This window comes from Larimichthys crocea, chromosome VIII (genome assembly GCF_000972845.2).
Source record: "Larimichthys crocea isolate SSNF chromosome VIII, L_crocea_2.0, whole genome shotgun sequence".
Classification (NCBI taxonomy): domain Eukaryota; kingdom Metazoa; phylum Chordata; class Actinopteri; family Sciaenidae; genus Larimichthys; species Larimichthys crocea.
Window position 1 is genome coordinate 1,446,346 of NC_040018.1, and position 24,280 is coordinate 1,470,625.

Genomic DNA, 24,280 nt, shown 5'->3' on the forward strand with positions numbered 1-24,280 from the left:
AATGCAGGGAAATGCATCGGTTTATTAACAATGCAAAGCATCTGAAATATTTCACAAGGCGTGGTGAAAGCATGCAGGCTATATATATATATGTATAAAGGAGAGAGGGAATTTACACTGAGCTCCAGCTCCAAAACTAGATATCATACATGAATAAAAAGGATTTTTTTAAGGGGGGTACTGGTTCTGGAAGTGGTCAGTGAAGCAGAGCTCCAGAGGGGGGCGGTGCTGCAACATTAAAGGTGCAAACTTGAAGACAGAAGAAGAAGAAGAAGAAGCAGAAGCGGAAACAAGAAAACAGGAATCAGCTGTCAACAACAAAAAAACAAGAGAAAGTAGCTAAAGTGTGAGCAACGGAGCAGAAAGAGGTAATGTTTCACATGAACCTTATCCTGTCAGGCTGTGCCTCACTAAACACGAGTCTGCTGCTCGCTGTCAGACCTGAGCTTGTAGTGAAACAGCTAACAGCATGCTACATAACTGCGTGAGCTCACAGCTAACATGCTAACTGTAGCTATGTTTACATTTATTTATTTTTGATTAGTTAAATAATATTTATATTTTAAAAAAAAAGAAGAGAGCTGGTTTTAATTAAAGGTTCAATTAAAGGTCAGTTAGCTGGACATGCTAACGTTAGCCTGTTGACATATCCTGCGCCCGCTAACGAGCTAACTCGCGTTAGCAGCGTTACGATGTTTGAATGTGACTTATCGTCGACATGTCGTGATCTCAGCTTCGTGTGTGCTAAATCTGGACACTTTAAAATGTCGTACGATCGCTGACAGTTAATTAAAACTCGATTAGTTTAACTGCTGTGAAGCTTAACAACGATAGTAGCTTCGCTTTGTAGCATGTTGAATGTTGTGGAAGCAGCGTGTAAACACTGTTTGTTTGTTTGTTTGTTTGTTGTTTTCCAGAGATGTGCAGACTTACCCGTGAGCTCTGATTGAACACAGTGCGCGAAGATGCCTGCAGTATCCACCGGGGTCAAAGAGCTGTACCTGTCCACATCTCTGGGAGACCTCAACAAAAAGGCTGAAATCAAACCAGACAAGACGAGCACCAGGAGGTAATGTTAGGTTTACTGTCCATCAGTCCATCTTAATTATGTGTCAGCCATGATTGTGATTAATTAAGTCCCAGAGAAACAGATAACATGGAGGAAGTGTGAGTTTGTCTCTCTGCTTTTCTTAGTGAGAGGAAAGAGACGGGGGTGACATGCAAACACAAGTCCTCAGTCAAGGACGTTTCAATCAGGAGGTCCACTGATCAGAAGATTTGTGGTTCTGGGGCGGTGTTCAGCTCAGTTGGTAGAGCAGCCCGCCCCGTGTTCGAAGGCTCTGTCCCGCATGTCATTCCCCGTCTCTCTCTCTCTCCCCGCATTCCTGTCGCTCTTCAGCTGTCTCTATCAATAAATAAATAAGCTTGAAAAGAAGAAGATTTGTGGTTCGATCTCTGGCTCCAAATGATCCAGAACGTGGCGGTGCGCCTGGTTTTCACTCAACCCAAAAGGGCACATTTTACCCGGCTGCACATCGAGTTCTACTGGCCACCTGTAGCACCCTGCATTCAATTCGAATCCTTAAATGCCTGTCTACAAAGTAGTCTCCGGTTCTGCGCCACCTACTTGAATGCTCTTATACAGGCATATGTTACCTCCAGACCGTTGCACTCTTCCAATTAAAAGCGTCTGGCTCTGCCACATAGACGCTCAGGGCAATCTAAACTTTTGGTGGAACGTCCTGCCAGTTCCTACCAGATCAGGGGCGTCCCTCTCTACCTTCAGGAACCTCCTGAAGACCTCCAGCTCTTCAGAGTACCTCCTCTCAGAGCACTACCAACAACTGGACATGCTAAATCTATCTCCCTCTTCAGCTGTCACTTGATTCCACGTGAATAGTACTTATTGCTGCACTACTATGTCCTTGATTGTTTACCGTTTTGGATAAAAGCGTCAGCTAAATGACTTAATGTAAATGTAACAAAGTGTTTTGTGTTTTTTGCTGTGTTGCAGCTATGTTCAGAGTGCCTGCAAAATCTTCAAGGCGGCAGAGGAGTGTCGCCTTGACCGAGATGAGGAGAAGTCTTATGTACTGTACATGAAGTATTTAACAGTATACGACATCATCAAGAAAAGACCAGACTTCAACCAGCAACTGGTATAATTAATACTAGTTATAAAATTGTAACTTAGCTCTGTGTATTTTTATTACTAATAACTAAATATGTAACTATTTTTTTATTTCAATGTACAAAGGAGTATTACATGACCATGCTTGGCCCAACCAGCATTAAGAAAGCCTTAGAAGAAGCAGAGAAGCTCTCTGAAAGCCTTAAACTCAGGTTAGAGTTTGTTTGTCTTTGATTGTACGCATCTTTTTATTAAATGCATAACTTGCAAGAGGTGGTCACACTTTTTTTTTTTTGCTAACTTTAGGTATGAGGAAGTTGAGGTTCGGAAAAAACTCGAGGAGAAGGAGAGACAAGAAGAGAAGAAAAGGAAAGAGGAAATAACAGAGAAAGATGCTGGTCGAGGCTCTCCGAAAACCTCCTCGGCAAACAAGAAGGACAGCAAAAAGGTTTGAGATGTCAGATTATAAAGATGCGTTGAAGTATCTGCCTGCTTAAACATTTACACGAGGCACTTTTAGTCTGTGTGTGTTTAAAAGTTTTGCAGAATGAGTCATCATGATTGTGTTAACAAGTTCACATCAGACCAGTATTAACAGCAACACTACAAGCTTAATTTCAAGCTATACGGTTGATTTTATTCATTATTTTAACATATGGTTGTACAATTTGAAATGCAGGTTGTAATATTTTATTTGGATGACTAAACTATTATTAATGGTAATTTATGAAGATGAATTGAGTCCCAACCCGAGGAAACAAACTGACATGTTGTCTCGTGGTATGTCAGTGCATACTTGTGCATCGATTTATGAGACGGCAGCAGGATGAACAGGCTCTGCCTGACGTTGTTGGAATTCAGGGTTGTGTTATGTAAGAAGAAATCAGGTCAGATGGAATCAGTCGAAAATCTGTGTTGTTTATTAACAAGATGATTGTTTCACCATCTGTTTTATTTTGTCAGGTAAAAGAACAGAATGAACTGAAGAATACAACTCCGAAAGGTAAGAAGAATAACACCAAAGATACATTTTCTTTCCATTATGTTTAATTTGGTAATTATAGTTCTTACAGTTGTTTGTCTCATGTTGATTTGGTGACTTTATCTGATAGCTGTGGTGCCGGCTGGTGGGATCACAGCCGAGAAACTTTTCCACATGATGAAGGACCAGACGATTGCGATGATTATCATGGATGCCCGCAGCCACAAGGACTTTGAGGAGTCTCACATGCAGGTCCCAGCCCAGACCTGCATCTGCGTGCCTGAGGAGGCCATCAGCCCAGGGTGAGAAAGGAGCAGAATTGTAGTGTAATTCATAATCTGGTTCGGGGAGTAATAATACAAATTCATCTGTTATCTCTTTTCCATTCATTAACTTGTGTTTGTCATGACCTCTTAGAATCACTGTGAATCAGATTGAGGCAAAGCTCCCGGACATGTCCAAAGACCATTGGAGGCGGCGGGGATTTGTGGATTACATAGTCCTGCTGGACTGGTTCAGTTCTGTCACTGACCTCAAACTGGGCACCATCTTGCAGAGCCTCAAAGATGCCCTCTTTAAGGTAACCGTGTGTTTAATTTTTTTTATGTGTAACTCTTAGAGTATGAATAACAACAGCAGAATTTTCCTCTGAGGTATAACAATGTGTTTGCACACTCCACAGTGGGACAGCATCACCATCCTGCGTAGTGAGCCACTGGTGCTGGAGGGAGGCTACGAGAACTGGCTGTTGTTTTACCCCATGTACACAACCAACGCTAAAGTCCGCCCCCCTAGACAGAATGTTATCAGCACCCTGCCTCAGTGTGAGTATCACCGGCTCTAGTCCTCTTTGTTTTCATTAGTCACTGGGCTTTAAAGGTCCAATGTGTGAGATTTGAAATGGCTCTATTTACACAATATGGCAGAAATTAAACATAATATCTATGTTTTCATTAGTATACAATCACCTGAAAATAAGAATTGTTATGTTTTTTTTGTTGTTTTTTTTCCAACAGTGAACTTTAGCTACCCATCCCTAGAGGAACCAAAGCCTCTGCCCCCACCTCAACCAGAGCCTGTTATACCTGAGCCTCAGGAACCTTCTGCTCCTGTGCTGATGAATGGGGTTGCACCAGCAGAACCCCCCACGTCTAAAACCTCCATGATTACTGACAGGTTACCGGACACTACCGATTCTCCTGTCACAGGCACCACAAATTCTGGGTTAGACCTCAATAAAAAGGGCTCAGGGACAGGCACATCCAGCCAGTCACCTGGAACAGCCAAGGCCTTCCCACAGGTATTGTATCTACCCTTATTTACCCATGGGGAGTACAAAGCAAGAAGCAAAGTGTCTAATCATCACTCATGTTTTTCTGTCCCAGTTTGACCGTACCAAGAAACCCTCTGTCTGGGTGTCTGACGAGCCCAAGCCCAGCCAGAATGGGTCAGCAAAGGACTCCACCCAGAATGGCCCAGTTATCCCCGACCGCTCAAACAAACCACCGTTCGCCACCCACACTTCTTTGTCTAAAGAGGAACAAAGTCAGATCCACTCTGAGGCAGTGGCAGTGATGGAGAAGGCGAGACAAGAGCAGGAGAAACGCATACAGGAGCGTCGTTCAGAGGAGGAGAAGCGGAAGAAGGAGCTCAAAGAAAGACTAGAAAGGGAGGAAAGTGATAAGAGGAGGAAGGAGGAGGAGGAGAAAGGACACCAGGAGAAAAAGAAACTCGAAAGGCAGAAGGCCGAAGAAGAGGAGGACAAAGAGAACAGAGTATGGGAGGAGAAAGAGAGGAGGGGGAAGGAGCAGAGCTCTGACACGCCTCCAAAGAGTATGTCTCTGGACTCGCCTGTTCCCAACCATATAGTTAATGAAATTAAGGTGAGTCCTCTTTTCACTGCTGATCACCTCTACAGTTTGACGGGTTTAATATTTGCACTTCACAACACAAACATCCGGTGCAACAAATCATGCAGCAGGGATCAGATGCTCCCTTTTAAATCTAGTACCTTATATCTTACGTGTCCATACCGTTAAAAGACTCACAGCCCATCAATCTGATCTGATGACTTGTAGAATTTAAAGCTCCGTTTGGTTCCTGTGAAGCATAGTATCAATGTAAAACACATTGTTTTGTAATAATGTAATGCCTCTTTTATACAACTGCATATGTAGTCCACATTGACCCAGAGACTGCGGTTACGTGCAAGTGTGGTTCCTCACTTCTTCTAAATGTAAAATTAAACAGAATTACATTACAGAAGTACCAAGTGAAGTTGAGTTTCCCTTTCAGTTCTCTACACATGGGTTGCTCTCACGCTAAACTACTTTTTTTTTAATGCAAAAACAAAGTGTGTGCTTTTTTTAAATGTGAAGAAATACCGAGAGAAACCGTGACACTGAAGTCGGTGTGTGTTTATTCCACAGAGGGAGCCCCTGACCAGGGCGAGGAGTGAGGAGATGGGCAGGAGTGTACCAGGCCTTCCAGACGGTTGGATGAAGGTAGCTGAAATGTGTCGTTTGAAGTTACTGAAGAATGAAATAAACATTTGTTTCTCTATGCCTGCTTGTTGCTTTTTACCTAATATTCTTCATCTTCTTCCGTTCATTTTTTGGCTAGTTCCTTGACACAGTGACGGGGACCTACAGATACTACCATTCCCCAACCAACCGTGTCCACCTGTACCCTCCTGAGGTCACTGTTCCCCAGACCCCACCCTCCACACCGCCAACAGTCAAACAGAAACAACCACAGCCAGCTGAGCCGGACGCCAACCGCGATCAAGAGCGGGAGCAGTCCAAACTGAAACGCTCCTACTCCTCCCCTGATATCAGCCAGGACCTGAGAGAGGAGGCCCAGAAGAAGGCCTCTGCCCCGACTACAGCTGCCGTCATACCCACCATCAACAGGGAGACCAAGTAAGTCTGACAGATGTTTTATGATGATAGCTGAAGTGTGTACACATATTTTAACATGCAGAAATGAGTCTGGTATTCTCTCATCGTGCTCCTCTGCCCTCCAGACCTCCCACCGCTAAAGTCTATTCTAAAGTGGAGATTACGCGACCGTCTGCTGCCAAACTTCGCAATCTGAATCCTACGTTCGGAGGTCTGGGTGCCTCACTCACTGGCCTTCGTAACATGGGTAACACATGTTACATGAACTCCATCCTGCAGTGTCTGTGTAACACCCGGTCCATGGCTGACTACTTTAACAATAATATGTACATGGAGGACATCAACAGGTCAGCGTCTAGATAAATGCAGTTATTTACCATAAGGAGTCAGATATGAGGGAAATATTTAACATCTTTTTGTCTCTGTTCTCGTCCTCTGTCAGGTACAACGTCCTTGGCCATAAAGGGGAGGTGGCGGAGGAGTTTGGTGTGATCATGAAAGCTCTGTGGGCCGGTCAGTACAAGTGCATCAGCCCGCGGGACTTTAAGATCACCATAGGCAAGATCAACGACCAGTTCGCTGGCTATGACCAACAGGACTCCCAGGAGCTGCTGCTGTTCCTCATGGACGGGCTTCATGAGGACCTCAACAAGGTAGTACACGCAATTGTTTCATGACACTCCAAAAGTGTAGCATAATTAAAGTCTTTTAAAAGCTTGAAGAGCCAAAACATTTGCATCTAAATACGCTCACCGCGAAATAAATATTGAGTGAATAAATTCGTAATTTTTTCCTCTCAACCATGGCTTTCTGAGGTTTGCCTTTTGCTATCCGTGTATGTTGTTGCACATTTGTCTGTTAACAATAAAAATGTAGTCTTTTTTGTCATTTTCCTCCTTTCTGTTTGTTTTTTGTTTTTTTTCACTGGGTTTCATTTTGATGGCATATTAGAGAGTAAGTAAATAGCTGTGTGTCTTTGGTCCTCCTGCAGCGGTGTGATTGTGGCGTGTCTTGCATCTGTCTGGTCTGATGCTCTGTCAGAACCTTTGTGCATGTAGACCCAAGACATGCCTCATTGCCTGTATTATCGACTGATCTTTACTAGCTTCATGTGAATTTGAATTTGAGGGAGAGGACTAGAGGGCGAATTGGTTAAAAGAGAGGAAAAGATTATAGCTTGATATTTACATTTAAAAAAAAAAATCAAAACCTGATTGTCTTTTTGAGACCATGTGATAGTTTGAAGAAGGAAAAAAAGGCAGCTTGGGGATCTGGTGGTACTGTCTCCACCTGGGGTTGAGATGAAGTAGTGCATTCACCCCATTTGACTTATCAAGCTATCCAGTCTTTCAAAATTTGAGATGCCGATTTAGGTTGTAACAGCCGATTACGTGCATTTCTCATGACCCACTCTCCATCTCATCACGTCCCTTCTGTGTGATGTCTAGACCTGTCTGCCGTCAGGCTGGCCCAGTCCCAGTCCACTTTGTCTTTCCAGGCTAATTGATAAATCAGTCAGTCCGATTGACGAGATATTAATTAGCATTTTCATATCTTCATAATGAGAGTGAACTGGCTGAACTGCATGCTGACGAGGCTGAAAGAGATTAGATAGGTGTTGACTACAAAGTTCATCATATTAAAAGTTTAGTCTATCATTCTCTTTGAGTTCTGTTTAAAATGTTATAATTCTGACAAATATGTTCTGCCGTTGAGTGTTAGTGGGATCATGAAGGTTTTGTGTGTGACATGTGTACCAACATGTCGTTTCTCTGTCTCTGGCGTCAGGCGGACAACAGGAAGCGGTACAAGGAAGAGGAGAACGACCATCTGGATGATCAGACAGCAGCTGACCTCGCGTGGAGCAAACACAAGCTGCTGAACGAGTCCATCATCGTAGCGCTGTTCCAGGGCCAGTTCAAGTCCACGGTGCAGTGTCTGACGTGCCATCGCAAGTCACGGACGTTTGAGACCTTTATGTACCTGTCGCTGCCTCTGGCCTCCACCAGCAAGTGCTCCCTGCAGGTTAGTCAGACATCCAACATGTGTCAGGTGTTTTCTCTGCTTTTAACAGTTTCTCGTCAGCTTTACGGTTAATAAGCTTGCCAGAAACGCAAAATCTGGGCTGTCAGGTTCACATTTATACTACTTTCAGGTGAAAATACTTCCAGACTTGGTCAACCATCAAATGTTTCTTTCTTTTGACAAACACAGTTATCTAAATGCATCTTGGAAGCTTAACATGTTGAGTTTCTTCTAGTTTTTCCAACAAAGAAAGAAGATGAGACGAGCTATGATCTTTTGTAATTCTTGACAAAAAATGTTTGCTGCTTCTCGAGGTAGGATTGTCTCAGGCTGTTCTCAAAGGAAGAGAGGCTGACTGACAACAACAAGGTTTTCTGCAGACACTGCAAGGCTCACAGAGATTCCACCAAGAAACTAGAGATCTGGAAGGTTCCACCTATTCTCCTGGTGCACTTAAAACGGTTCGTAATGATATTTGCATTAAAAACGCTGAAAGACTAAGACCAAATGCTTTGTCACTTTTATTGAAATTTGAACCTGGACTGATATTTTTTACATTTTTCCTCTCACATTGACTCTTTTTTTTTTTCTTTGATGGGTGTAAATTTTCCTACAGATTCTCCTATGAGGGTAGATGGAAGCAGAAGCTGCAGACGTATGTCGACTTCTCTTTAGATGCTCTGGATCTGACGCAGTATGTCATTGGACCCAAACAGAGCCTGAAGAGATACAACCTTTATGGAGTTTCTGTAAGTAGAAGTGCATATCATAAATAGTAAATATTAGGTAGGGGGTAGATGGGGGAATTTGAATGTATTTTTTGAAATGTATTTTTACTGGCAAGCTTAGACGAGAATGAGTTTGGGTATGTTTTATAAGTAACAGTTAAATATAATGATAATGCAGCTGTTTAGATGAGCTTAACTTTTTGTCTTGTTTTGTTTTTTCCACTACCAGAACCACTACGGGGGTTTGGATGGCGGCCACTACACAGCATACTGTAAGAACAACAGCAAACAGCGCTGGTACAAGTTTGATGACCACGAGGTGTCCGAAATCTCCACCTCCTCTGTCAAGTCCTCAGCGGCCTACATCCTGTTTTACTCCACCCTGTGATGGCGCCATAGGACACATAGCGAGAACACTCCACCAGGGCAGCCGAGAAGTTGTTTTGTTTTTTTCCTTTTTAAAAAAAATAAAAATCACAGCTCTGCTGCCGCGCGTAGTCTGCGGGTTAACTAGTCCTGTATGTGCACGCGAGGACATTCTCGAGCGAGTGGCTTCGAGATCCCGTCTGACGCAGATCGGAGAAAGGTGCAGGCACACTGTGCAATGCTTCAGCTACTAGAGGACCCTATACCTGTTAAACATGCCGTCTGTTCGTATTACTGATAATGTAGAGACTAAACAGATGCTCCTTGTACTCTGATTTCTATACCTTGATGGTTGTGTTGTAGCACTGACAGACGATTTCTGTTGCGTTCAGTGTGGATGGCCGTATCGCAGGACTGACCTTCAGCTTTCTTGTTCTGTGCATACACCAGGATTAACAGTTAAATGGCATGTACATACTTACCAATGCTGATGTTGCACATTTAAAAAATGTAAATACCCGAGGGCAAGGTGTTTATCTGTTAAGTGACCAAATTGTTTTTTTGTTTTGTTTTTTTTTCTTGAAAAGTAGCAGCCATCCTAGTATCACCATATTCATAATGAGAAACCATGCGTTTTAGGGGTTTAACTCTATAGCCTTCTGATGTTTAACATCGTCGTAAAGGGGACTGAAGAGACTGTGAGTGTTGAATTTTGCATTCTCCCCAAAGAGAGAATAGGGAATTGAGGTTGTCTGCTTGTCGCTCATATTAGCCACATTCTTGCACTTACACAATATGCAATCATCATAAGTTTTTTGTGTATAACACATTGGCAGACATTAATACTCGACTCAGAATGCTTTAAAATGATGCTGACATCTTGTCTGTCTTGCTTGATTGAGCCAGTGACAGAAGAACCTACTCGCTTCTATAAAGCTGGTTGTGGGATTTTCTCTCTGATAAACATGCTTAACTCTCTTTACATTATTATATTCAACACAAAAAAAAAAAATATTTAGAGGAAAAATTATTGGGATAACTTGGCATCCTTCACGGCTTGTACCAATGATGCTGGTTTTGAAGGAGGCTGGAGTTTGAAATGATTTTATTTGTGTGTTCTGTACTGACCTGGGAGAATATGAAGACTTGAGAAATTGACCTTATTCACTCACACAAATCGGTTTGTGTCAACTTTTGCTGCCTGTCTTACTAACTGACCGACCGAACGACTGACTGACTGACGAGCAAGCACAAACTATACTGATGTGTTTTGTTGTTGTTTTTTCTGAATGGACCAGAGATCTGAGGTGACAAGATTCGAGTCTCGACTTCCTGAGTAGAGTTTTATTGCCTAGCATGAGATCATAATCAGTTTTCTTTTTACTTGTACATGTTGATTTTTATTTCTTAATGCTCTAAATTTTCTTTCAGATATAACGATTATATTAACCTCAAACAACTCCTATGACTATTTATTAAAACTGCTTCAAATTAGCGTGTGCGTTTATGTCTGAATGATTGTTTCAAGATGCATCGGATACAAAAAAATGTCTGCACATGCAAAGGACTGACATGCTGAATAGAAACCATTCCTGAGGTTATGAAAACATATGATGCATAAACTTCACACACAAACTGAAGTCAATTTTGAATCTTTAAATTTATATGAAGTACAGGTATGGAGAAGGCATCCACTGGACCTCTATAACATCAGATTCACAGTTTAAAAAAAAATGTTTTGATGAACAAGAAGGAGGAGCCATCTCATGGACTTGCTCTGCTGGTTGGAGAGCTCAGAGTCCGTGGATCTTTGGCTTTTGAAAGGGCTTGCGGCTGTAGAGTAGCATGTAGGCGTTTGGAGATTGCACAAGGTTGTCTCGTACCTCTCTGACTGCTGAGTCGTCAAAACAGTGCCATGTTCGGGTCAGGGCGTTGTGGCACAGAGCTGTGTAGTGACCCATGCTCAGATTACCTGTATGATTCTAGAGAAGGAAAGAGTTCACGCCCATGACAAATCCCCAGGCAGATTTAAAACAAAAAGACCACCGTGGACAATTGGTCGTTTCAGGAAAATGTTACCATACTCTGGTTAAATGTGTTCTTAGCAGTTACCATTTTTGCATAGCCATCATATAAGGAAAGCAAATATCCATACTGTGACTTAATGTTATCCTCAAAAAAACATCATGTAATGCTGTCAAACTAGCAGCCGAAGATATTCAACAATCAATTCAAGTTCATAATAGTGTGTGTTTACTCACCACGACAGCATACAGGCGGTATGAAGAATAGGAGGTGTTCTGTACAGAGCTGGACAGAAACGGAGTGAGATCAAGCTTTGTGGAGAACGTGACATTAGTCCTGAGTTTCACCTGGTTCTTCCCCTTACAGCCAAACCTGGGTTTAAGAAGATGTAATTGGTTGACGTACATAATTCATGCATAAAGAATGCATGACTATACATGACGCACTGTTAAAGTCTGTGGCTCAATATTAACTCACATTCAATGCACTGTTAGTTTGTGTGCTTCACATTTACTGGGCCATAACTTGATGGATGTTAACTCACAGTTAAATCATCCATAATTAAAATGTCATCATATTAGCTTTGTGAGTATTTCTAGTTCTTCCCCGGCCTCTCTCTCATTAACAAGATGGCTTCAGCCCACTGAACTGCAGCTTAAATGAATGGTTTCAGTTAAATAATTATAAATTTAGTTTAAGTTTACCTTTCCTCCAACTACTCTCATAAATATCCAAGCTTGTAACGTTATTTGTAAATGCATAAATAAATACCAAAACAAAACATATTACATATAGCCTGTAAAGCATATTTATACGTTTTGCAAGAAGAAAAGAATCAAGAACTTGTGTTTGATGAGGCTGAACATGGTGCACTCCTTCACAGCTAATTTAACATTTTAATTATACAACTAATTTCCAAGTCGTACACTGAATGATGATTCAAGTCGACAGTACTGTTCACTGCTGTTTTCAAGTTCGAAATAAAGCCAGCATGAAAAGACATCTACATTTCTGCGGCAACCCGGCAAAGTTCATCTGCTGGTGAAGATCATGTGATAGGATTGAAAGCCACAGACCAGCTGCTAAATGGATCTTTATGTGAGATTGTTTTTATCAGTGATGATTTGAAATCTCATGCATGTGTTTACGTGTTACCCTAACAGACATTACGACGTCTCTTACTCACCGTTTCAGGTGCAGCATGAGGATCTCGGGAGGTTTGTCCAAATACGTAAGGACTGTTGTTTCTCTCCTCAGTCCACACCCTGAACACAGTAACTGCTCTCCCCCGGTCAGGATAGTTTGCTCGAAGAACAGTGATAGGCAATCCTGCTCAACGCAGAGACAGAACTATGAGAAAGCACTGAACAATATTTCAAATAAACATGCATACAGTCTGGATTATGTTTTTAATGGTGCAAAGTGTTTAAAGTACCTGAATGGAGCACTTGATGCCTGTTGGAATCGGTAGTGACAGTACAGTGAAGGTCTGTGTGCTGTGTGCCTGATGACTGCAGTGCATGCAGAGGGTCATGTAGCTCAGCTGGCCCTCAAACACATGTGAGACAATGGTGGACTCTCCCACTGCAGTGGCACAGTTTCTATTCTGGTCTTGTCTCGGCTGTTGTTTTGAGGAGCGCATCTGGCACTTTGCAACCTTGTAAACACACACAGATAGTTTTAGTTTTCTTGCTGTATAAAGGTACGGTAGGTGGTAAGTGCAGATGTGAAGGTGTTGCTGCACCTTTTTGAGGTCATCGTGGAGTGTATTGAGGAGAAAGAGCAGCAATTCCTGGGCGTCTTGCTGGGAGTTGTTGTTGAACTGGGGGAGGATGGAGCACAGCACAGATCTGGCCTCCACAGGGGCACAGCTGGAGCTCCTTCCCATCCACATTTCCTCCAGCAGGCGCACAAACACCTCGGCCACCCGGCACTTAGACCTGCATGAACCGAGGTTAAACCACTGGAGAATATATGACTGTAAACCTTCAAGTGAAGTGGTTGGTCTTACCTTGCCAGCTGTTTGCGAGTATCCTGATTAAGGAGATGCTCCACGAAGGGCACGGTGGAACACAGGCACTGTAACACAGCATTTAAGTAGCAGGAGTTGCCGGAGTTGTCCAAACCGCACACTCCTAGTCTGCTCCACCTCTGCAGCCTCTCTGCAGAGCTGCAGTCTTGTTTCTCACTTTCCATCACCTGACCACAGCTGATAGTATTTGTCCTACAAGAGCAGTGACAAACAGAAATCAAAACCATCCTGAGCAATGTTGCACATCGTGTCATAATTTGATATTGTCACGTTAAAAAAGTGTAAATATGTTTTCTGTAGCTGAATAGATCATCAACCAATCATCAGTCATCAATCACCAACAACTTTGATAATTCATTGTTTTGATGTTTTTCTAACTGTAAACTGAATATTTGGACCGTTGGACTGGAAAATCAAGACATTTTAAGATGTCTATTGACTAAATGAATAACCACCATTAATTAGTAATAGACACAATCATGAGTTGCAGCCGTAATATTAAACATATCAACCCAGTTGATAGACTACTGTTCTGATGCTGTATAGTGTACTGCATCTTCTTTCTCTTCCATAATTTACATTGTGACGTGTACATGTAACTATACCATTAAAATCTGTATTAATAGAGATTTATAGCAGTTAGTTACATTAGTTCTTGGGAATCTGTCTCTGAATTTAATCATCTAAAATGTGCTTTATCCTGAGTTAACTCAATTCTAATGAACTTGAACACTTAATTGAATTCAGCCAATTCAGAAATTGAATTGAAATATAAATAAATATTTTTGTTTGAAAAATGGAAGAACGAGTACCACAGCTTTGGTTTGCCTTTTTTTTCTATCTAAAGCAGTGAGGGCTAATATATGAGCTTGAGCTGAAACACTAGACAAACAACAGGACTAACCTTTGCTTCGAGAAATGTGTTAAACTTGTCTCTTGGTATGAAGTGCTGTTTAGCCGTGGCAGAGCGGGCACAGGGACGCTGCTGTCCACGGTCAGCTGAGAAGCCAGCGTCCTGGTGAACTCTGTCAGGTGGACCTGCCTGCCTGAGCACTGGTTCTGCGATGTGTGGAGCACAAATGTGTTGATGCAGATGATGTGCAGCATTGCCCAAAGGCCTGGAAGAAACACATCTACCACTGATCCTTTCAGGTCTGACAGAGGTATCAAAGCAGGTCCAGTCCAGCCCTGCAGGTGGGCGACAAGATGAGACCATGAACCCTCAGATGTTTGTTGCTTTTGTGGAACGACGGGTGAAGATGATGTTGGATCCATGACTGCTGTTTTAACAGTTGGAACAAAGTTGAACCCTAAGCCAGAGAAGATGTATGTGAGTCTGCCCTCCATCCAAGCAGAGCTGTCCAGCTGAACCGGGTGTCCGTGGGTGCAGAAAGGTCTCAGCAGGTGTCCGACCACCTGCTCAACTACAGGTTTCCTGCTCTGCTTCCGGAGTTTCTCTGGACAGTACAGATACATGTTACAGATGAACCCTGAGCTTGTGTCACACAGGAGGGCAAGATGCAGAGAGCAAGGACCCTGCTGGTAGGAAAGTTGGTATTTCTTCACAGCCAGGTTGTGACCAGGTGTATATAAAGCCTGGTAACGCCTGGTTATGTGGCTGCAGAAAGCTGAGAGGGCTTCCAACTTGTCTCCATCCCCCAGTCTGGTCATAGACAGGAGCTTGGTCTGGAAGCTGTTTCTCTTCAGGACACCCTGCCATCCATCCAACTTTAGGGTGAGTTCAGAGCCAAAGCTGCCACATTTCTCCTCTACAGACAGACCGCTCTGTAGGACAATAGAGAACCACGTTATGGCCTCTGCGTACTCCCCTTCAGAGAGATCTACACTCTGCTCTCTGCTCTGGCTGTGTGGCGGTCGGTTAGCCCCTGCTCTCACACCAGAAGCTCTTCTGATCAACTCTCTTATGGCTCCTTTGTCCAGCACTTCCAGCAGAAGCTCTCTGGCTGTGTAGTATATCTGGTAAGTGGGTCCAGTCTGAATCTTAGAGAGTGGCCTCACTTTTTTGGACCTGAAGATGTTTGGTAAACACAGGCTGTCCCTCTGGGAGTCTCCATGCAGCTCATCCACCAGGTGGCACTCCTCTGACATCCAGGTGCACTCCCTCACTGACAAAGCCTTGGCCTTCATCTTGACCTCTCTGCTTGGTCACAAAATAGTGATAGCTTCTCTCACAACAGAGACCTCTGATCTGAAACCACTAAAAAAAATGAACTCCCACATGCCTTCAGTTCCTCCTTGCAGCCTGTTTAGTCTGAGGAAAAAAGGGAGGAGGATAAGCACACACAGAACGCTGTGCACTCGAGGTGTTTTTCTTACCCCGGGTGCCTGACAAACTGTACTCTATGTGTACGCATATCCTGATCTGCACTCAGGTGAAACATACACTCTGACACTCATGAGACGTCTGCTGTTGAGGTATATTGCCAAGCATCCACTGTAGCCAGACAACAGTGTCTTGGCAACCTGTAAACACAACACTTTTGACCGCACGGTGGCTCTTGTGACATGTTTTTGTCCTCTTGTGTGTAATTTCTGCGTTGCTTCGCAAGCCATTCAGAAGCCATGGGAAACCATATGTGTCATCAGTGTGCTTCATAGTGTAAGTAGTCATTATTTAAGGTTTAAACCATCTGTCATACACTCCACCAGGTGCAGCTTTTTACTGTGCCAGCAGCTTTTTGCCAGGTGCCAGAATATGGCGACATACAAACACATTCTCCATATTTTATTTTATTGTTTTAATTTTACTCACTCACTGCTAATGCCACTGTTGGTTTATGGCATTAGATCCACTCCATGCAGGTGTCCTGACCAGCCTGTAGCAGCCACTAGTGCAGCAACAAACCCCTTACTGGCTTTCCACCCATGTGCACTGGCAAATGTGATTTTTTTGGGAATGCACAAGCAAGCCAAAGGTACCAGTAAGAAGGATTGTTTTTAGGTTTCTGCAGAGGAGGGTGAGTCATTTTGTTGTGGCACTACCTGTGCTACCACATTCATTCTTGATTTGCATGCAGGTTGTACTGGATTGTACAGTGGTATGTGGAATGCCATTGGAATGGCCTACTGCTCTTGAGTTGATTTCTAAAGGCACAATCTGCCATCTAAATGACAGTAAAATTACAGCCCCATCAACCACGTTGTCTGTGCTGTCATACACGACAGCAGTTGTAGTGTAGTAGTAGTCTGCATAGCCTAATCTGCTGACCAACGAGTAGCCCTATTGGACCTCTCCAAGATTAAGTGCAATTAATCTGCTTTCCCAGCCTAAGAACTGGAGATACACCTTTTGGGATTAACACAACACTCTCCCAAGCAACATCAGTTCACATTTTCCAGCCTGTAAACACTCCACGAGGGGGAGCTGTACAGTCACTGTCAGATCAGCTCTACACGAGCCAACCTGTGGCCCACACAGGAGGGGAAAGCAACAGCAAAGTCACTTTAGACTTCCTAGAGGTAAAGAAACTTAAACAATTAATGGCAAACTGTTGTTTACTAATGGGTTTTAATACACTATCAAGTCAACAACAACTGTTGTTGCAAGTCATTAAAAATGTTTCTCAGTTTACATAAATAATAAACCATAAAGTTGGCATGCATGAATGTTAGTAGATCATTAATAAAGAGTCATAGATTGTTTACTGTAATCTTTCTCATAAGTCACTAAGCCATGCACCATGTGGACATCCAGTCAGGACTCCACCTCTGTAAACTGACCAACAACAATGATATGGGATGATACTTTGAACTCTGCTTTCTCTCTGCTTTCACTGAAATATGTTCCAGTTATATAAGCTTTTGCAGGTTTAAAAATGTAACATATTATACACATGTCTACATTTGCTGGTCTGAACTGCTCCTGGTCAAGTCATATTAGTAGTTGGTACAGGTTGGGCTAAGACTGCAGATCCAAAGGTGTTGGTGTTAGCTTGTGGTTTCAAATTTCCTGGTTTTAGGTGCATTCACATCCATAACTAGCCCTGCTGGGCAGCTGGGTCATACAGAGATCATACAATCAGTCTTTCCAGGCTTCGAGCTATGTGCTTGTGTTGAAAATACAGTGGATTGAACCAATCAGCGTCCTATGAGGAACTACTTGCGGCTACAGCATGAGGTTTGGTTTAGGTGTGTGTCAATAATGGAAGCTGCTAAAGAGGTGAGAGTATTTGCTGCTCCACTATATCACAAGTGGAGATTATTTTCATTGAAAGAAGAGGAACACTGAAGGCTTTTCTCAATGGAAAAGTTTGACTGAATGTCATGTGGTTTGTTGATTTGATTGCTTGATGCCTCCCTGTGACAGACAGGTGGCTCATCCAATCACATGCCAAGTTTGTTTTTTCAAATACCTGCCCTTTTCCAAAGAACTTCTAACAAAGACTTCCCAGAAGGTTCTGTGTAACAACCCACCTGGCACAGTCAGGTTAATCAGTGACAGTTGGCCTTGTCGCACAGTGCTTTTTCCACTGGGACGAGATCAGTTCAACAAATTAAGTCTGGTAAATTTCAGCCAAAGTGTTCAGCCAACACTTTGTGTTTGGACAAAACACAAAACACTTTTTTTGATTTCTCATACAGATCTACAGATTTGATCCAACATCCACCATATGGGAACAAAAATGTCTGTTGGAACGCTTTTATTTTGGCTTCAACACACTTGTAATATCCCAATCTGTTTGGCTGTGAAATGCAAAAATATTTGGCAAGAAGGACACAAACAAAAGAGGAATTTCGGAGCATCGTTTTGTCTGATCATGATCAAAATTACCCTCAACGTACTCGTGTTCATTTCACAATAATCCCACCAGTCTAAAGTTCACCTGCGATTTTACCTGTAACCTCCAAAAAAAGCTAGACAGCAGGTGTCTCTAATACTGAAAAAAAGTATATATATTTTTTTACCTGTGAGGAAAAATAACATTTTAAGCCATGCGCATCAAGCAGTCTAAGTAGCAGTCTTTGGTAAGTGTTTTTTTCCAGTGAATCTACTGTATATGCTTCAGCATCAGGGCGTCGTGACAGTACCCTGCCTTCTGTCATTGAGGGTGGAAGAATCATACAATTACCTCAAGGGCTTTGGAAGCTCTCTTGCATAAATCAAATCCACTTTCATGCTCAAAATATATGAATCCATTAATATCAAAGGACATCTTCACTCCTTACCGCATCCTTTGAGCCTTCTGCGAAACCTTCATTTACCCTCAGAAAACATCATTCAATATACACTTTTTTGATGTGCTTTACTGTGAAGTGACCAGTTCACTTCACCCACACAATGAATAAGAAAATACTGAGGTGGTAATTTTATTTCGTGTAGGAGTCTCAAGTGATTCATACGTAGGCGATATTTCGCAGTGCAAAGCCACTTAAATTATCTCCTGAAAACACTTTTCCAGCACCTGAATTGTTTTTCCTTTTGATGCTTTCTTGTTGAAACTACTTGATGAAGTAAAAAATAACCCAAAAAAACAGAAACTACACTTCTTGGGTGGATTCATTACACTAGAAAACTTTGGAAAGAAACATTCTTGTGAAGTAACATAGCATAATTTAGCAACAGTTTAGTCTTGATTTCATCTCAGTGTAAGGTCCCCAAATATCTTTAAGTTTATGGTGAGTAATACTAATTTAAGTATGTATTTTCCAAAGTTGACTTTTAAGTAGAGAAGCAGAGAACATTTCTATACAAAGACAGTCAATTGATCAGACCAACTCAGAAAGCTGACTAGTTTCAGATGAACTTTGGATTATATCTTTGAACAGCACCAGGACTGTGGCTTTTTGTTCCATGATCAGAAAGGACTATGATCAGACCACCACCAGGAGGAATAAGGTAACATAAAACTTGAGAAATAAAGTACAACTACCTAAAAAGTACCCAAGTACTGCAGTAAATTTGTACATTGTACATTTCACCCCTGAGGAAAAATCTGACTGTTCTATATTATTGAGAGGGGTGGGGTTGAAACATCATTACTGACAGGCTCTTATTTCCACTGCTAATAACCTATGAAAGGTCACGTGAGTTACTAATAACACGCGCACCACAGGGACTTCTTATAATGACATCTTGTCTGGCTCAGCCTTCAACCTTCACATTCTGACTGGGGGAATTCTTCCCACAACCGATCATTATATGCATTAGGCACACAAGTAGTTATTTGCTTCCTTGGAAAGTTTAAATTTCATTTTGAAGACTCAGCAAGAACATTGGGTTATTGAATTTTGCAGTCGACTTATGACCGCTGAATCTGTTCACTTCCCTGCACACTGGTAGGTTTAATAAAGCACACAAACATGGACAAAACACACACACATGTTCTGTTATGAGGAACAAATTGTCTTCATCTCTCTGCTGTTGTGCTCTGGTACCGGGGTGTTCACTAATTCATCAGCAGTGCAAATGATTATGAATAAAAAGGAAAAATACACCAGTGTGAATATAAGACATGTTGTGTGAAACTGCTTTTTTAATTAGAACTGTGGTGTCTCCTGGAAGGCCTGTAGGAAAAGACATTATGCTTTGTTTATGCCAGAGAATACACAGTAATGTGCATCATTAGTTTATTTTCCACCTCTTGTGTTTCTGTACTTTTGTCTGAAACTGAAGCGTCTGTATATATGAGTGAGACTGTACCACGTCCGGACAAAGGCCAACTTTGTTTTTGGAAAAAACAGGTAATTGTTATTGCGGTGGGAAAGTATGCAGGTTTTCTTGCGAGCTGTGTTTGGAAAAACTGGCCACAATATGGAAAATGAGGACAACTGATAAGTGAATTTTTTTCTTTTTTCTTTTTCAGTGTGGCTCAGCTGAAACACGTGCAGATCTGAGGCCGTTTCCTCACAACTACGTGAGGGACAGTACAGTGATACTAGATATGTTTATCCATCTGTAATGTCAATATGGGACCCTAATGGTCCCATTTAGTTATCATGTGGGAGCAATTCAATTTACTTTATTTCATCTGGATATTTCATGTTTTTAAAGGAATACATATATAATAATAAACCAATAAGGAATCAAGACACAGCATTTTGCATCAAAATACATGTCATGTGCACCAGACTTTGAGCTTCTTCTGCAAAATCATCCCCCGGGCTGTGTTTTCTTTTTAGTGGATGAGGTCAGTTGACATGGTCTAAACCGCCGTCCTTCAATCAGTTAAGCCTTTTTCATCAGATGACTCTTATGTTTCTGGTCTTATGCTTTCATTTCATGAGAGGGAAATGAAACTTAATCTCTCTCCATTTCGAGGTTGCTTTGTGCATTTGTGTTTGCAAGCTGGTAGAAAGGCAAAGCAAATGAATCCATAGTAAATTGTCTTTATTATAATGTTTTGATTGCATATTTGGATTTCCATTTATTTGCACACGAAATAAGTTTCATTATGGAAGCTCCTCAGCTGAAGTGCTTGTCTCTGCATAAATGTGATTTACCGGGAGCAGCTGTTGCTCCTCTGCAAGCAAGGGGAACATGGTGTAATAAGGACATTATGAATATTAATAATCTTTTAGAATGGGTTTCTTTGATTGGGGGTACAAATTGTTGTGTTAGTCACTGTTGTTTATCACATCAGCTCCAGAGTACTCGTGCCTGACTGAGGACTGATGCATGTTTCCCAACTGATCACAAATATTAGCTTTTATTCAGCTTAGACGAAAAAAAATAAACTCAAAGAGTGTGTTCATTCTTTTAAGTCTATCTTTAAACAACACTGACATGCTCATACTTACACTAAAGTTACAGTGAACCAGCCATACTGTCAATATCCCCTAACTGGAATTCAGCTATCATTACTACAACTATTAAATCAAGTTGGTATCATTCAAAGTAGGTGTTGTTAGTCCTTCCCCCTCATTTATTACATTGAAATCACGTTAGGAATGCTCTTCACAATGCTGTGAGCAAAACATCTTTGAACTTGTTGGAATGCTAATGTGGTTTTAAGAAAGACTTGTGACTTTATCCTTTAACCTGCAATAGCTGATTTCCTTTTGTCCATTTAGGGCAGCAGGAACAAGTTGAGAACACAACAATGACATATTTTCAATATTCAATCTCTTTCAGCAGTTACAGGTTTCCACTGTGTCAGCAGTTGTCTGTCACGCCTCGTTTCAGAAGCAGAAAAAGGTCACGGCCACCCTCCACCCTACAATAATGGTTTATCATTCATAAGGAGAAGTAACTCATAGAAAAAGATCCATGTTGAGTTTTAGTGAAATAATGATCAACACGACAGCATCAGCAAACTTTTGTTTATTTCCCATACATAAATCATATCCATTCGGCTTTGTTTGACTGCTCATCCATTTGACCGACTGTTCATCACTACAAGCAACTCCTTTCACGGTGTCATTTTACTTTGATACATTGCAGTTATTAAAATATCGATTATAGGCAAGTGCAGCTGGAGAGCACTCTCACTTGAGTGCATGTATGCATGCATACATTTTAATCTCAACATGAGACCAAAATTATTGTACATTTTCCTGTTGCCTCTTGTATTAAGTTGTGTGTTTTGTGATAAAATCTTTGGCATACATGTAGGTTTATATGGTATAAAAAAGATATAGATATCAGGGGGTGCTGCTGCATATTTGGCCCTTGAGGGTCAATTTTCATACTCTTACCTTCATGCATCTATAGAGCGAAGATCTTCAGCGTTCCATCGGTGCATTTCTCTTTTCATTGACAGAGATATCACTGGTTGCACATACCATGGTGATCATCAAGAGTCATAAAATCAGTTTCCTGCACAAACTGTGCTCCGGCGAGGAATTGTCATTACATTGCTCAGAAGTCATATAAAATGATACACTGATCTGGTGTCAGAGGTCAGGACGCTGTGTAACTTTGGCAGTAGTTAAAGTATTCAAAGTTGAGTTCTCTGGGTGCTGATGTCTATTTATAAAGGCACTTTGTGTTCTAACTTTAGTGTCCAGCACTGTGCACCGCTCTGGTCTGAATATGGACACGCATTCTGACAGTGAGGAGCTGTAATGAGCAGCCTCAAGTTGTATCAGATAGCTATCGGAGGCTTGCGCTTTGTCTCCACATTCACTCCACTGCACTGAAAGACCTCTGCCGAGCAGGTCATCGCGTCTATACAAGTTATTTCGATACTTTCTGCGGGAAACTCTGTCAAAGCTTTAACAGTTTCCAGTCTTTGTTAAAAAAAATCAATTAAAAAGCGTTTTAATTGGCCCTCCAGGAAAGAGAACAGCATTCATGACCTTGAATTAGTAGATGATGCGTTAAGCTACTGTCAGCTCATGGTCGACAGGTTGAGCTGCTTTTCCTGGATTTTATTTTTAACCGGACAATACTTGACAGGCCCAGGACTTTGGGGTGACTTCAGAGTGTAAGGGATGAGATGAATAGCATTCAGGAGAAGTGAGGAAGGAGCACACGATAAAGTGAAGTACTGTATGTAGGTGTGACTGAGAAGAAATACACAATACTTGTATTGTGTCGTAACTTGCAGAAGTACGTGTGGGTGAATTCGCAGCCAAAAGGTAGGACAGAGGAGTTTGTCTCGTGGTGGTGATAATGAGGAAGCCTACGTGGCTTGCAGACATATGAATCAGAAGCATAACATCTTTCTGCAGACAGAAAGAGACAAAGAGGAAGCTGCAGGGAAGATTATGACAATGTGGACAGAGGACATGTGAGGCTGTGGGCGTGAAAAACAATGAAAATGGCACGACGGCTTGATTTTGACCTACATTTAGTCTTTAAGACACTGAGCTCATTCTATTGCTTGGCACAAATCAGGTACATTAAACACTCTTCTGAGCCAAAAGGGGTTTAATCGCTGTGGCTGAGGACTGTATTGTTACCATGAGAGCAAGGATAACAACACATAGTTGGCCTAATTTTTCTCAGCAGGAAGCGGCTGCGATGAAAAACTCCCAAACTCCAGCTGGAGCTGATTACATTGACACAACCAGCTCCGACCTTTGTAGCACTACATTCCCCTTCCTGTGTAAGGCCAGAGTTGTTTAAATGAGTATTATGCACATAAACATGTGATGTGGACAAATGTTTATATTTTAAGAGGTAGGCACATTTACGTAAAATTTTCCATGCACTGAAATTTGAGTATTCAAGTAAATTGAGCTATTGTAATAGATTAAATTACCTTAACCAGCTACAACTTAATGCTGCTTACATGTTGATGCATGACTAGTAAAAAAAAATACAGTAATATACTGAAGGGACTCAGTGTTCCAAAGTATCATGCGATCTCAATATTTAAACACTGTATGTACATACAGAAATCCTAGAGGCTGTTTGCTTTTGTGTAAGTAGATACTAAACATGCAAAAATGAGACCAGCCCTTTCTTTTAGTGAAAAGATATATCCTGTATATCCTGTGTGACAAATCCCAAAATTGAAAGTCAGGGTGACTTTGACAATGTCACTACAACCTGCAGATAATCTGGTATTGTCGACCTGCAGGGTTCTTGTATTTTAGTTTTAGGAAATACATACAAGGCTGCCTGTAAAAAACGATGTGACATGGCATTTTCAGTGTTTCTACACCTGTTTTGTCGACAGGAAAGTGCAGATCATTATTGCAGAACACGCAAAATGTTGTGCACCTTCATGTAATGCTGCTTGTTTTATACCTAAAAAGCAGGTGGGAACGTGTGTACCGAGTCGACAGTTCTGATATATGGTGGTTAGAGTCGGTGCTACATTTAGCAGATGATTCAAAGCTGGTGTCCCCTACGCTCAGTGAAATTTAGTCTGCCTACTTAAACATTAAAACTGGAGTCTAGAGGTAGTCAGCACTTCTTCTCCACCAACGAGGATCTCTTGGCTGTGCGGTCATACGAAATTCAAAGTTATATAAACACCACTTTAACTGAGCGAATGAGGTCAGAGTCGTGCCTGACCAAAATGAAAGGACGCAGACACAGGACGAACTCTTTGCCAGTAATTTTATTTTGAGATATTTTGTAGAACAGGGGAACCAATGATTACAAAAAAAAAAAAAAAGTCCATAAGTGTTCTACATGCTACACCTTAACCTAATTCATCATGCTTGCCTGGAAAAAGT

At 41.8% G+C, this 24,280-nt stretch overlaps 1 protein-coding gene across 2 annotated transcripts; it reads left to right on the plus strand.

Moving 5' to 3' along the window:
* Positions 1 to 184: 184 nt before the first annotated feature.
* usp8 (ubiquitin specific peptidase 8) lies at positions 185 to 10,626 on the plus strand. 2 transcript variants are annotated; one of them, XM_010731866.3, is made up of 19 exons: positions 185 to 368; positions 918 to 1,069; positions 2,015 to 2,159; positions 2,258 to 2,343; positions 2,438 to 2,579; positions 3,095 to 3,134; positions 3,244 to 3,415; positions 3,531 to 3,693; positions 3,796 to 3,937; positions 4,130 to 4,413; positions 4,499 to 4,996; positions 5,543 to 5,617; positions 5,736 to 6,034; positions 6,139 to 6,360; positions 6,456 to 6,666; positions 7,802 to 8,038; positions 8,357 to 8,499; positions 8,655 to 8,787; positions 8,996 to 10,626. In XM_010731866.3, the coding sequence occupies exons 2-19, from the start codon at positions 966 to 968 to the stop codon at positions 9,152 to 9,154; spliced, it is 3,255 nt and encodes a 1,084-aa protein (XP_010730168.2). In that variant the 5' UTR covers positions 185 to 368; positions 918 to 965; the 3' UTR covers positions 9,155 to 10,626. The 2 variants fall into 2 exon arrangements, with proteins under 2 accessions (XP_010730168.2, XP_027137313.1); XM_027281512.1 differs by lacking the exon at positions 185 to 368 and adding an exon at positions 618 to 739.
* Positions 10,627 to 24,280: the final 13,654 nt, after the last annotated feature.